The sequence below is a fragment of the Stomoxys calcitrans genome, chromosome 2, assembly GCF_963082655.1.
Source record: "Stomoxys calcitrans chromosome 2, idStoCalc2.1, whole genome shotgun sequence".
NCBI lineage: Eukaryota > Metazoa > Arthropoda > Insecta > Diptera > Muscidae > Stomoxys > Stomoxys calcitrans.
Genome location: NC_081553.1, coordinates 2819179 through 2834782, shown reverse-complemented (window position 1 = coordinate 2834782; position 15604 = coordinate 2819179). Strand labels below are relative to the sequence as shown.

Sequence of the window (15604 nt, the reverse complement as noted above, 5' to 3'; positions counted from 1 at the left end):
AATTTGTTTCTAATGTTTATAAACTATTTTGTGTTAAAATTATACTAAAAATAAAGTTAATTATTATGGTTAATATAAGTACGCAAAAAAATAAACAAAAACAACAAATGAGTAATATGTGTAAATTATTGCATTTCATTAAATGATGACAATTGAATTGAATTTAATTTTATTTGATGTTGGTTTCGATTGTTTTTATTTGGTAAATAATTTAATATAAACATAATTCATTATTTGCCATTTTGAATAAATAATTAAATATTTGGTATTTTGGTTGGTTTTTTGTTTGTTTTTTGCAGAAGTTTTTCTCTTTTGTTTTCCAAAAATTATATTCCTAACTACAGTTTTGTTTTAGTACATTATATTATATCATTGTTATAATATTGTTCATCTTTTTCTTGTTCTTTATTGTTTATGGTGCGTTGTAAAAATGTAAAATATGCTAATATTTTATTCTTGTTGTTGTTATTATTATTATTGTTGTTATTGTTGTTCATTCTACTTTTTATTCTGTAAAGAATTTCATTCGATAAATGCTGTGGGTGGTTAATGCTGTCATTCTTAGCTTCCACTTTTGGCCTAAAGTTTCTCATTCGCCGACATTCAAGATGCCCTGCCATTCTGGCCATGTTGACGACATCTCCTGATCGCCTTGCCGCTAGAAACTTAATTCCGTCAAGTGGTGGCACAGAATGCTGCCAATATCAAATCTCTACAGGGGTGTGCAAATATTCGTAAATATCCTCTATGCATCTTCGATGATGGATGATAAACAATTTTTCCAATCTATACTCGTATTTAGGGCTGAGGGATGGTGATGGTGGTGGTTGTTATCGTTTTGTTATACTTATTTTATTTCGCTTCTTTCCAAACCTTCTTTTTTGTCGTCGACTTTTGTGTTTCGATTGGGTTCGATACGAAATTGGTTTTGAATGAAACACAATGAAACACTTAAAATCATGTGGGATGCTCTGGATATTGAAGTCTCCATAGTATTGTGGTTTATTTTTGCTATGTAGTTTTTAAACGAACAAAGTCAACTTATTTAGTAATCACCTGAAAAATAAACAAATATTTCAATTAATTTAGCTTTAATCTGAAAAGATACGTTTGAATTTGAATTCTGGCGAGAATATGAAAAAACATGTTTCAGGAATCCCAAAAATATTTGTAAATCTTCCCTACGATGTAAGTCTTCCCATAGATTGACGCGCCGTTCGACCCATTGACTTAGTATAAGTCTGCCCGCTGTCCCACAATAAAATTTAGGATAGATATATGACGGGCACTGGATATTGAAATTGAATAAAAAATTGGGTTTCCGAATGGTGACTTCAATTTATAAACCTATCTGTATTGTACATGGTACGAACATAATTTTACTTCAGACAATTTAATCAAAATAGGACCAAAATCAAGGGAGTTTCTAAAAGCTCTGCAAGTCATAGCCAGTATAGGTGATGATCCACGAAAAAGTTGCGCATGGAATTTGTTGTAAAAAAGGCAAATAGGCAAATATTTTCATGATTTGTCCTGTGTCCTGGTGAATGATGATATTTTCGATTGAGTGTTTCTCTTTGGCGAGCCTCACAAATAATTGCCAACAGTTCGTCCAATTTTATCTCACACTCAGAATTTTGAAATGCCAAGGCGTATACTTAATTTAATTAATTGTACATTGAATAGCTTATACGCCAAGTAGTCTATTAATCTACTCTCAGTTTCAATAGTGACTTTGACAACAATCACAAATAATTCAATAGTCACATCATACATTTGTTGGATTGGAAATAGAAACAGTTGGGGATTTCTACTTACTTGGACATTCAGGTGGATTCATGTAGCCGAATACATTCAATTCATACAGGGAGGCTAATGTGATGAATAACAGGTACCACACCATCAGGATGATGCCGAGGCGCTTGTCTAATTTCCAGCCATTCAAGTGAGTCGAAAGTATCAAGAATATCACCGTTGAGAACAGCGATATGGTGGAGTAGGTCAGACCTGTAAATGCAAAGTTTAAAAGAAGAGAAGAAGGGGATGGAAAAAGAAAGCAAAACAGTTTTATTATGTGAACTAAACAGGTGACATTTGTAAGAGTGTTTGTGTGGGTGTGTTTGGCAAATTAGATTCGATTCAATTAAATCGTTCCTCTATCGACTAGTTAATTTAATTAATGATTTATTTTCTACAACAGAGCTGGGTGAGAAGAACCAATTGCAACAACCTCAACTAACTGTGCAATATGAGCGAAAAAGATAGATAGGTAGGTAGAGAGAGGCAGAGAGAGAGAGAGATGGAAATAAAACATAAGATTGTCCACCAGTGAATCAGGTATGATAATGAGTTGGTGCTTAAAGCAAGTGTGTGGGTATAAAGTTCAACAAATTTTCTAAATATGTATAACACAAGTGTGTACTTTTCTTTAAACACGTGAGAACAGCAACATATTTGTTCCGTTATATATTTGCTGTGCCCACCACATCCGTGGTAAGTATGGTTCAAATCAGTCTACATCATGATACAGCTTCCATATAAACCGATCTCCTGAAATGTCTTATACGGCCCCACGAAGCTTATATTTTATCTGATTTGCTAGACATTTTTTACATAAAGTACACGTGTCCTTTAAAAAAGTTCAGTTGTGTACATTTTTAGTAAAATCCATGGTGGTGGGTTCCCAAGATACGGCTCGGTCGAACTTAGCATATTTTTACTTGTTAAAAAGTTGTTTCAACCGAATAACAAACCCGATTTGTACATAGATCACAAGAATACACACAGACAAACGGATATGGTTAATTCGAATCCGTTAGTAATTCTCCATTAATCGATATAATTATTATATACCACAGTAGTAGTGTAGAGTGAACATTATTTTTATAAAGGCAAACTAGCTGAAACGGGCCCGCTCCGCTGAGCCTTATTTTACAATATGGAACAAAATTATCCATAGAATATTTTTTTTCGATACTTATAGAGCTTCTAGTGCAGTACCATGTAAATGTCTTTATATGATCTTTATTAGTCTACGAAATCGCTCGGAGGGGTTCGGGTCATTTAAGTTTGGACGTTAGATGTACACCATTCCTAAAATACTCTATTTGAGCCCGATATTGCCATGTGGGTTTTGGGATTGGGATGGCCCAGCATACATTTCACCTCGAATGTTGATATAAAATTCATTCTCTACTCCAAAATACCTTCCTTTTGAATCCATTATTGGCCTAATTTGCAAATATGTCTAGTTAGGGGGTGTTTAGAGAGTGTGGCGGCTACCCAGACATTTAGCCCCGAAAAATATCAGCATTGTGCCATTTATTTGAACCCCATATTGACATTGATTTTAGGGGAGTTTATGGAATGAGGCGTCTTCCAAACACTTTGCCCCAAAGGTGGATATCAAATTCGTGTTCTACTCTCAAATACCTTTCATTTGAGGCCCTAATTGGCATAGTCGGCAAATATATTCCGTTTGTGGAGTGGGGCCTTAAAATCTATGAACATCGTGTTCCACTCTCTTTGAGCCCCAATTTGCCATGGTAAACAAATACGTCCTATTTGGGGGTTGTAATGGAGGTCGGACGGCCCCTAGACACCTTGTCCCGAGAAGTGAAAGAATCGGAGCCTTTGAATATTTCCATAGTCGGTAAATATGTCCGCTTTGTGGGGAGTTTTTGGGGGTAGAGCGGCTGTTCAGTGGCTGAAAATATATATCAGATTCGTGTTCTTCTCTAAAATATCTTTTATTTGAGCTCCATATTGGAATAGTCAGCAAATACGTCCTATTTGAGGGGTGTTAAGGAGTTGGGGTGGCACCACAGACACAATGTACTGAATGATGGTATCAGATTCGTCCTCTACTTTCAAATACATGTCATTTGAGCCCCTTTTCAGTGTGTTTTGGGGTGGCCCTCCTAAACACTTGGTCCCACATTTGGATACCAGATTCGTATTCTACTCTCGCATACCCTGTAATTGAGCTCCATATTGCCATGTCCTGATTCCTGTTTGGGGTAAGTGTGGACCCCAGTTAGTAGTAACTGGCCCTCCACGTGGCTCCTTTTTTGACATACGCGGAACTTAATAAACACTTTTGTGGTCTATAAAATAACGGGGAAATTCTCTGCGACACGCTGTTCGTACTCGATATTAAAAATCAGGTCCCTTATCATTAATCGGACAACTGTTCCATAATGGAATGTGAGTGGGTAATTTTGTAAAAGGACGGAATTTCGATGTTTGGTATTTGTAGCAACAAAATAACTCCTACGTATTCGTAGGACAGATGTAAAAGAGAGATGACTTATCATTAAAATATGTAAAGACAGAATCATTATAGTATATCAAGAGGTATCAATCGTTTTTTCATGCTCACGCAAAAAAAATGTATAATCTGGAAGGATTATTATTGACGATAGCCCTTCTGCGACATAAACTCACAATAATAATTTCTTTGGAACGAGAAACATTTAGATAAATTGGATCTAATATATTTATATATTGGGTTGCCCAAAAAGTAATTGCGGATTTTTTAATAGAAAGTAAATGCATTTTAAATAAAACTTAGAATGAACTTTAATCAAATATACTTTTTTTACACTTTTTTCTAAAGCAAGCTAAAAGTAACAGCTGATAACTGACAGAAGAAAGAATGCAATTACAGAGTCACAAGCTGTGAAAAAATTTGTCAACGCCGACTATATGAAAAATCCGCAATTACTTTTTGGGCAACCCAATATATATACATGGAGGCCACCGCAGCGAACCCTTGGGTTCGAATCCTGGTGAGACCATCATAAAGAAAATTTTCATCGGTGGTTTCCCCTCCTAATACTGGCAACATTTGTGAGGCAATATGCCATGTAAAACTTCTCTCCAAAGAGGTTTCGCATTGCGGTACGTCGTTCGGACTCGGCTATAAAAAGGAGGCCCCTTATCACTGAACTTAAATTTGAATCGGACTGCACTCATTGATATGTGAGAAGTTTTCCCTTGTTCCTTATTGGAATGTTCATGGGCAAAATTTGCATTTTTTTATTTGGATCTAATATTCCCTTAAACATTTTGACGTTTTCCATAAAGTTGTTCATATCCCCGTGGATGAACATATTGAGCGTCACAAAAGTGCACTATCTAATTGGAAAATATGTTGAGCAGCACGAACTAGCCGTTTTTGTGGTACCCTCTCGATATATGGAACGGTTGCGTTACATTTTGTGGACAAACTTTTAAAAGAAGTAATCAGGATTGCGTCTATTGATTTTTCGAAAGCGATCACTACACGTTTTATGTGGCGGACGCTAAAGTTGGTCGGTCTTATTATGATGTTTATATCCCACTGGCTCAATTTTTACAACCATATGTTGTGGAGCACTATTTTTATCCGGTTTTAAGACATTTATGTAATGAATTCCATTAAAAAAAATGTTGGTATTCGTGTCACTTGCGATTCATAAGTGGATAAAGTTGTAAGTTAGAAATTAGAAGAAGATGTATGATAGTGATTATCGAAAGCTCGATTGAGTCGACCTAATAAAGAAAACACAAAACATATGGAAAAAATGTTCTTTACACATTCGCAACATAACCTTTTTTTTAACTCGATACACTTTTTCCACGATTTTTCATAGCTTTGATACCCTGTTTTTGCACTAAGATCTCTATAGGTCCTCAAAATAGCCCTCAACCGCAACTTCCAACTCTTTAGTACTGGCAAATCTTTTTCCGACAAGTCCTCTTTTTAAGTTTGGACACAAAAATTATCTATATCTGCCGAATAAGGTACGTGCTGAAGCTATGCGGATCTTTGCCATCGCAAAGGTGGATTTGAGATCAGGGCTGTTTCCGATGTATTGAGAGCAAACCCATCTCACGAATTTTTAATTGACGGTCTTCTACTCCCATTTTGTGGATTTTGTAATACTTTTTGGCTCAACAAGTCGACCGGTCCCGTTTAAACTCAGCCAACCAGACTTCACCAAAGCAGAATGTAGCTCGGTTTTTATGTTGGTGGGGCGGAGGCTTTGCAAATGAAAGTATTGTATAATAAATATATCCGTGACCAATTTTTTCCATATTTGCCAATTCACGGAGATCGCTTACTTTTGAAACATAAAACATATGTTTTAGAAGGTTGCCACTTTTTACGAAACAAAATAATATTCTTACTACATTAGGTCGGCTACTTTTGGGACCGCTCCGAACCCAACTAATCATCGTAACATTTGTTCCTATCAACACTAGTGGCATTATAGTTCTCTCCAAAAAGGACTTCAAGAACGATAGAAAAGCCATAAATAATACGATTTTCTACTATGGTGTAGTAGAAACCAAAACTTCTAACTAAGTGATAATAGCAGTGAATGATGGTAGAAGAAATAAATATGTGTGCTCATATTGATTCGTCGTCAGCAGTAGGTTAATAGGCTTGAAGTAAATTTTGAATTTTGACCAAATGGAAAATTTTGCAAGTGTCAGTAGTGTCTAGTGGCTGCGAATGCAAACAAATGTGCATTTAGTGTTTTATTGGGAGAGTGACTGTGTGTGGGAGTGAGGGAGTCCCGGTGTTGTTTTGCTTGTGAAGAGGAGAGGTAAGGTGTTGAGAAACTTTTTGGATATTACCTCGTTTTACGTTAAAGTTTAAGACAGAAAACACACAACTCATTAAAAGAAATGACGGGCAAATGACACTTGAGTGTCCTCAGCTGTCCTTAAGTCTTCCAGGTTGCTCTGGCGAAGCTCTTAAGAGTACCCACGTCACCCGTGTGACCCACGTCACCCACTCGCTAACTCCAGTCCACTTACCTTTCGATATGACATTGACGTGAGAGCCCGGCTTAATGATGGCCGTCTGTATGAACCACGGAAGACCTAAGCACACTAGGATATCAAAGACATTCGAGCCGATTGCATTTGAAACGGCCATATCGCCATAGCCTTCTTTGATAACAGCTATTGAGCTTAGGGCATCGGGCACAGAGACACCAGCAGCAACAAAGGTTAGACCCATCACCGTATCCGGTATGCCCAGTGTTGAGCCAATGACGGTGATCATCCACACCATGAAGTATGAATAGAACGAAATCCAGATCATGGAGATGAGGAATGTGAAGGGGTACCAATTGCGATACTGTTCGGTGCGACAGTCGGGCATGGTTTTCTGGCACATGAAGTGAATGGGATAGACAACATACCAGGAAACCAGTGCTGGAAGCCCACCCGCGGTAGGACGTTCCAGTGGATTGGGACGAGCTTCTTTGGATTTGTCGCTGGACTTGTAGTAGTCCGTTGCGCCCCCACCAGGTGGTTGAGGCTTGCCCACCACAGGCTTATTCGCTGCATCTGCCGAAGCACTTTGTGTAACTACCGACTCAGGCTGATCGGGATTGTAGGCCATATTCTCTTGGCCTTGGCCACCACTGAACTGACTCATGCCCCAATCGTCCACCGGAGGTTGGGTGGCTCTAGCACTGGCCCCTCCTACGGGATTGCTGGAGGCTTCCTCGCCCCAAGCGGAATTTGGGTCCCAACTGGCATTTGGATCGGTGTAATTCTGGTAGTCTGATTGCTGCTGGTTTCCTGGTGTCGCAGAGGCGGCGTTAGGCTCTTGTGACAAATTAGTCTGCTGTTGACTGCCTTCTGTATAGGTGGTGTCGGGGACGTTTTTGTAGGTGACTAAAGATGACTGTTCCTCTTTGGTTGGAAGCTTGAAGGGAAGATTGAGAGACATGGCCCATCGCTCCAGATCAGAATTGAAATGCAGGGCGACACAGTACAGCACATAGCACAGCAACATGACGATCGATTCGAACTGCAGAAGGGAAGAGAATTTGAGCACATTAAAGAATCTTTTCTGCGATCGTTTGTGCTTGGTCTACTTACACAGGAGATCACATCGTTGACAATGATAATCAACATCACCAATATGGACAAACAATAGAAAAAGCAGTCACGCACCAAAGGCCACCAGTTGAGTTGGCATACTGTGCCCGAGCACAGAGCACACACCGAAATGACAAACATAATGTTGAAGACGGCCGAACCAATTACACCACTAATACCAATGTCGTCCTTAGCAAAGAAGACACCAATGACCACTGTGGCCAATTCCGGTGCTGAACTGCCAGCCGCCATGAAAGTAGCACCAGCCACATCGGGAGATAACTTCAATTCTAGTTAAAGCAGAGGAGGAGATAGGTTACAAATATTGATAAGAACGGTTGAAAAGCTTTCTCACCTTCGCACAGACGATCCAAACTGGCCACAAAATACTCGTCGCACACTATGGCCAGACCGAAGAATGTGAAAACAGCCACCAGGACGTGTATAATCAGACCTCCATGTCTTCTCAGCCATGGACCCATGAGGGTGGGAGGGAACTGTTCTATCGCTGGAGGAGTACAATTTTCACGCTTAGGGCGCCATGTTGGCAGTGAGTGACTCGGCGCTGCATGTGTGGCTTGTGTGCTAGTTACTATAAACTGGAGATAAAAATTGTTGTATTTGAAAAACAAAACCAAAAATATTATTGAAATATGTCATACAATATTTTGAAGAGAGTAATCTCCCATAAATGTGTAGTTCTATGGTAATTTTATAAATGGCCCGTCCGGTTTAAAATACAAAATTGGGCAAATAAGTAAATAAAAATAAGTAAAAGCGTGCTAAGTTCGGTCGGGCCGAATCTTATATACCCCCCACCATGGATCGCATTTGTCAAGTTCTGTAGCCAATATCTCTTTATAGACAAACAAAAAATGATGGATAAAAATTGCTATACTATTTGAGCAAAACCGAGCTATGAACCGATTGGGGATATATTTGGTTTGGTTCATTGTGTAAAATTTCAAATCGGATAAGAATTGAGCCCTATAATGGCTCAAGAAATAAAATCGGGGTCTCAGGTTTATATGGGAGATATATCAGGTTGTGACCCGATGTGGACAATACTTGACGCAGTTGTTGGAAGTCAAAACAAACCACTTTAATAATTGCGCCCTCTAAAGTCAAAATAAAATATCTGCTGCAGCCAAATCGGATAAGAATTGCGCCCCCTAGAGGCCCAAGAAGTCAAGATGCAAGATCGATTTTTATGGCAACTATATCAAACTATAGACCGATATAGCCCATATACAATCCCAACCGACTCACACTTATAGCAAGTATTCGTGCTAAATTTTTAGCGCCAAACTTTATTCCTTCGAAAGTTAGCGTGCTCTCGACAAACGGACGGAAAAGGCTAAAAGCCGACTTAGAATGTCAAGACGATTGAGAATACATATACTTTGTTGGGTCTCAGAACAATATGCCGATTTGTTACATACTGGGGATAATCGTTCATTTAGACCTACCTCTGTCTCCTCCGCTCCTTCGCTAGTTTCATCCAATTGTTCGCCGGACTTGGCAGGAAGCTCCTCATTTTGGCTTTCAGCACTGCCTAAATCGGTTAACGAGACAGGTTCATCCAGTTTGGAATCTTTAGCCGAGTACACTGTAACGCTGTAGTATATCAGGAACAAAATACCCATATTCCACATTCGAGCTCGTCGAGTTCTTCTGCTAAACGCCTAAAATTATAAAATTGAAGTATTTTTATTTGAGTATTGAAAGTTCAAGTCGATGATATGAAATAAGGAAGAAATATATGCAGGAGTAGTGGATCTTTGGAGTTGTGCTTAGTTGGTTTTCAATAGTAAACAAAAATGTTATGTGTTTATTGGGAATCTTCCCGATAAACTGAGAAGTACTGTGCGAAAGACAGTTACAAGTTCACAGAACGATCGATTTGCGACATCAGGAATGGTAAGTAACGGTAAAACAAAAACACAAAAATTCGAGCCGAAAGTGCATTTAAAAATGCGACAACAGCACTGACATTCTCAGTCAACCCTAACTTTTCTTGGTTCAGATGCCAAAATCAAGCAAGACTTTGGTATGAATTTTAGTGCATAAAAATAAAAATTTCATCCAAATCAGACAATAATTACAATATTCAGGGGCTCAAGGCGTGGACTCAGGAGGTAAGTTTATATGGGAGCTATATTAGGTTACAAATCGATTTGGATCGTACATTGTTGTAATAGAAGTCGTAATAGAACACTACGCACAAAATTTCGGTCAAATAGAATAACAATTGCGGCTTCTAAGGGTTCAAGATGCCGCCTATAAAAACCCTACACCACCGAGTCTACGTAATACTTTTACTACAAAGAACATTTGTTGAAACCTACTAAGACTTTAATTTTGCATTCCTTTTGAAATAGTGAATAAAACTTTGTACGATTTTCTTACGATGGGAGATAAATTGTGGCTTCTACAGCCTAAAAGGGCCATAAAGGATGAAATATATATTTATATGGGAGCTACATCTAAATCATGACCGATTTTGATGAAATTTTGTACACATACTGGGGCGTTAAACAAAACACCTTACGCTGATTTTTGTTAAGATAGGACTACAACTGTGGCTTCTACAGCCTTAAAAGGCCATATCAGATGACAGATATATATATGGGAGTTTTATCCGAATCTGGACGACGTTTTATTTAGATATTGGGACGTAAAAAAATACCTCATGCTAAGTTTTGTAAAGATTGGACCAAAATTGTGGCCTTAAAAGGTTATATCGGATGAAAGATATATATGGGAGCTATATCTAAAACTGAACCGATTTCGATAAAATTATGAGCACATGTTGGAACATTAAATAGAACTTGTTGTGCAAAATTTTGTAAAGATCACATCAAAATTATGGCCAAGGCCATATCGGATGAAATATATAAATGGGAGCTAAATATATCTTAATCTGAACCGTTCAATAGAGTTTGCCCTTGGGCCAAAAAAGTGACTTGTGCAAAATTTTTTTATAATCGGACAACAAATACGACCTTTACCTTGATCACAAGAATACAGACAGACGGACATAGCAAAATCGAATCAAAAAGTGATTTTAGGCCGATCCGTTGACTTACACAGAGAAAGATTAACATCGGGTTCAATCACGAAAATTTGTAATTAAAACTGTTTCACAAAAATGATAATATCAATCACCGTTTTTGTAGAAGAAATTGAAAAAATGTTTGTCTAACACCAATTCATAGTTGAAACATTTTTCGATCCAGTTTAATAAATGATTTATTCCATTAACTTTTTAATTTAATAAAATATCACGAATAAAATATATCGCGATTGTAATTGAAAATTATTTCAGATTCAATTAAAAAATTAATTGATTCAATTAATTTTTTAATTCAAAATTACGAAAAAATTGTATTACGACTGTAATTGAAAAAAATCATAGCAATTAAAAAATAATTCAATAATTGTAAACAAATGGACAAAGTTATAATACCCTTACCACAGTGGTGTTGGTGTAGGGTATAAAAACTTCAAAAACGCGATGAAATTATTAAAATTCACTACACAAATGGTGAAAGCATGAAATCATCTTGACTGATGATATGTCAACAAGCTAAATTGTCGCATCTTGGGCTCGGAAAATCCAAGAGTTATTGTTAAGACGTGTGACTATTTGGTGCAGTTTAAAATCCGGCGGGGTCATTGGACCATACTTTTTCGAAAATGCAAATTCTCACATATCAATGAATGCTGTCCTATTCAAGTTTAAGCTCAATGATGGAGGTACCTTCCTTTTATAGCCGAGTTCAAATGGCATGCTGCAGTGCGACACCTCTTTGGGGAGAAGTTTTTACATGGCTGCCATACCAAACCCTACAGTAAGTCACAAATATTACCAGCATTAGGAGGGGATAACCACCGCTGAAAATTTTAGACATGAAAATTTCATGAAAAGGATATGATCCTGTAAGCATAGTTGTGGTGGTCATTTGACTGATGTTCGTTTTCATTATTAACGGCTTACCATCCTGTTTATTATGAAATAAATATCCTTTGAATGTCAAAATGCCACCTGTTATTGGAAAATCCGTTTGTTCCGTATAGAAAAACGGCTGCATCGATTTTCATGAAGGGGTGGTAGAGTTTGGCCCTCCGGTTAAAATAGGATTCTGGTTCTTTATTTTATGATATTCGGACCCTACCCTTAACAAACTTTTTAAAAAGGCGAGATCTCGGAGTATTAAAGTACAACACTCATAAAAAAATGTTGATCCAAGGGTGTCTTGGGGGCCCACTCAGTCCCAAAATACCCAAAAAGGGGCATGTATGTCCATCGATACACACATTGATATGGATATGAAGAGTCTTTGTGAGAAGACTATGAATCTGGTAAACATATTTGGGATACATTTTTTGGGGATTATCCCCTCCATAAAAACACCCACCAAGACATGTCCCTTCGGCACAATATGAGACTTAAATGAAAGGTCTTTGACAGTAGAGTATGTATCTGATATTAATATTAGGGACGAAGCATCTGGATCATGCCCTGCCCTTCAATAGGACATGTATAACGCAAAAATAAGCGACTGAAATAAAAGGACTTTGTTTGGGGGACCTACCACCAAACTTACACGTTGGGGGAACGGGATGAATAAAAAAAAGTATGCCGTTTGGGACTGCAATAAAATGCCTTTGCAAGTAGGGTACACATTTTGCACACCAGTATGGGTTGACATAGGGACAACCTGTGCATCTGCGAAAATGTAATGTCCAAGTGAACTGTACATATGTATTTGGAAACTTCCACAAATGTATGAATCGTTTCCAAAGACGATATAAAAAGTAAAAGTCTGAACAAATCAATGTACATTCGGTGAAGGACTCAAAAAATTAATTCGGATTTTTATTAGCAAAACACCATAGCATAACGGCACACATCACCAAACGTTTGTGTGATCATATGATTGATTTGCACATGAGGTGTAAATTATCTCTTCAAATTTTTTTCTATGTTCCAAAGAAGATTGTCGACTATCTATATTCTTGTGCCTTATAATGCCATCGGTATGCAGCAGCAACTAAGCTCCTGGCGGGGGTTAAGTCCCCCGAAGCAAATCCCTTCTCCTTGAATGTGAATACCAAACAATTCTTAACGTATTTAGTTTTCCATTTGGGTCTAAATCCCCATTCCAATGTTTTAAGCGTAGTGTCGTCTTATTGTGCGAACTACTGTCTGTGTGCATCCTCGAAGGCACAGAATTTCGCTTTGTGTGGTGTTGAATCCCATGCCGTGATCATCCTCACCCAATTGAAGGCAACCGAGTGTCGCAAAAAGGTTATTCGTTGTGACGATGGAGATGTTCTAGACTCTGCCAAGGCGATGACGACGAAAGCGTCGACATTGTTGATGATGACATGCCGGGGATTTAGCCTGATGGGCGCCATAAGATATTTAATTTTTGGATTACTGAAATGTTCAAATGAGATGAAGATTTTAACGGCAGCATAAGCAAACATTCATGCAAACACACATACACACACGCACCCAGAAGTGGCTGAAAGTATTGAGGGCTTGGGTGTGGGCGGTGAATTCCTGACTGCTTGGGCTTTATGGAGAAATCTATGCAAACATGATTTGTATGCATTCAATATTGACTTTGCCAAAAGGACGTGTTCCAAATTATAATGATTCCTGTTTTCAAGCCCAGCCATTCATCCCATCTAACAATTATACACAAACAAATATTTAATTATTTGATTACATTTATACAATATTTCCCTTATACAGGGTATGTGCAGAGACGTTCTGTTCTGTTCTGTCCTGACGCCGCACAGTGGTCCAGCGTCAAACCGATTGGTTCTTGAAGAAGCTTTTTAACTTTTGAAACTCCAAGTGTGTATATATTTTGAGGCTACTTTAGCTCAGGGTTTAGCATGTCCGCCTTTGACGTTGAACACCTGGGCTCTAGTCGCGGCGAGAACATCAGGACAACATTTTCAGCTGTGGTTATCCCCTCCTAGTATTGGCGACACTTGTGAGGTTATGATCTTAGGTTATCAGCCCTGTAAACTTCTCTACTATTTAGGTTCGCTCTGCGTCAAGCCTTTCGGAGTCGTCAATTGAACATTTATATGATCGATGTAACCCTGCTGTTCCTTAAGAAAATGGTAATTTGCAATTTGCAGTGTAGATAAATAAGAGGTTACCATGGCACCGATATTAGCATGTCCGCCTATGACACTGAACACAAAAGAATTGTCTGTGGTGGTTATCCTCTCACTAATGCTGGTAACATTTGTGGGGCTTTTAGCCGTGTTAAATTTCTCTAATATAGTTTTCAATGGGATATCTCTTTTCTTTCTGGGTGTTGCAGACAAGTACACTAAGATGTACTATACTGTGGCGTAGGGTGTACGTATTAATCGAGAAAACTATGAACCACTGCGGAGACGTCCTTAACAAATTATGTATAATCCAATCCAAGACAAAATCCGAAATTTTAAGTCGGTCGATTCAAGATTCAAGTGGTATCAGACGTCATGAAAAGTATTTACACTAGATACAGTATTTAAGTGCCTATATCCTCCATTGTTAAATCAGAAGAATAATTTCAGTACTCTTTAGTGAAAGATATGGAAATGTACGATATATAGTTTAGCCAAACTCAGTTATGTAAACACACACACACTCAGTGTTAATATTTTCATCGTACGTATAGCATAATCGGTATTGGTGGGAAGAAAATTAAAATAATCATTTAAAAAAACGGGGTTGTACAGTCGTTCTACTGCATTGATAGTTTTGGGTGGCGTATAACTAATATTGATTATAATATTTATAATGTATACCTAAACATGTGAACATTTTCACAATCGTTAAAAATTTGTCAAAAACCCTTCTTTAAATTTTCCTCTAAATACAACATTTGACTATATTTTTACTAACGCTATGTCCACATAATACTAGTATAATATATATAATACTATGTATAGACATAGCATAAGACACATTTTCGAAAAGATAAACCATGTTTCCACTTGGAGCAAATCTAGATTTGTGACGAGATTTCGAAAATCTCGTGTTTTGCAACGAGTTCTGCCATCCATTTTCAATGTGAGCAAATCTACTTATTTAAGGAGATTTGCAGCAAATCTTCCAAATTGAAATGCAACACTGCGTTTGCATTGAATACCGGTTATTATTGAGATTTTTGGGCAACACTTTTTCCTAATATCTGACAATTTCTTATTGGAATTGTAAAATTTAGTAGTAATTTAATAAAATCGTTTCACAAACTTAATTTTTCTTAGAAAAAGGTTTTTTAAAGTTGTCTTTAAAAAATGTAAAATTACATTAAAATGTTATGTTTGGAAAAAGTCATTGAATTTTGCATCACAGGACAAAAATTGTTTCATTATTTTAGGGAACATTTCACTTTTCACTTTTTAGTTTTTCCATATTTATCCAGCAGTGAATATTTAAAAATATTAAAAACTTGCACACGTTTTTGGGTAGCTCAGTTTTCGAACAGTTTGAAAGCCCAATTCAGGAATAGTTGACCTATTATTGTATAAATTAAAATCAATCTACTCAATATGGGCAATATAAGACAGCAAACGAACCACAATAAGAAGTATCTATTCAAAATGCTCCCTATTGTTGTCGTTGACGCTACCCAGGGACTGCAATCGCATTTTAATGTAGAAGTAAATTTAATGTGGTGTCCCTTTACAACCA

General features: G+C 37.5%; 1 protein-coding gene across 1 annotated transcript in view; it reads right to left on the bottom strand.

Moving 5' to 3' along the window:
• Positions 1–383: 383 nt before the first annotated feature.
• Positions 384–15604, bottom strand: part of LOC106084358 (probable sodium/potassium/calcium exchanger CG1090) — a 33171-nt gene continuing 17950 nt past the window's right edge. Inside the window, exons 2-7 of the mRNA XM_013247982.2 lie at positions 9357–9572; positions 8243–8486; positions 7888–8177; positions 6811–7816; positions 1819–2007; positions 384–1056 (exon numbers count right to left, since the gene is read on the bottom strand). Of these exons, the coding sequence (XP_013103436.1) occupies positions 1046–1056; positions 1819–2007; positions 6811–7816; positions 7888–8177; positions 8243–8486; positions 9357–9572 (1956 nt within the window). The 3' untranslated portion in view covers positions 384–1045. The remainder of the gene's footprint in view (positions 1057–1818; positions 2008–6810; positions 7817–7887; positions 8178–8242; positions 8487–9356; positions 9573–15604) is intronic.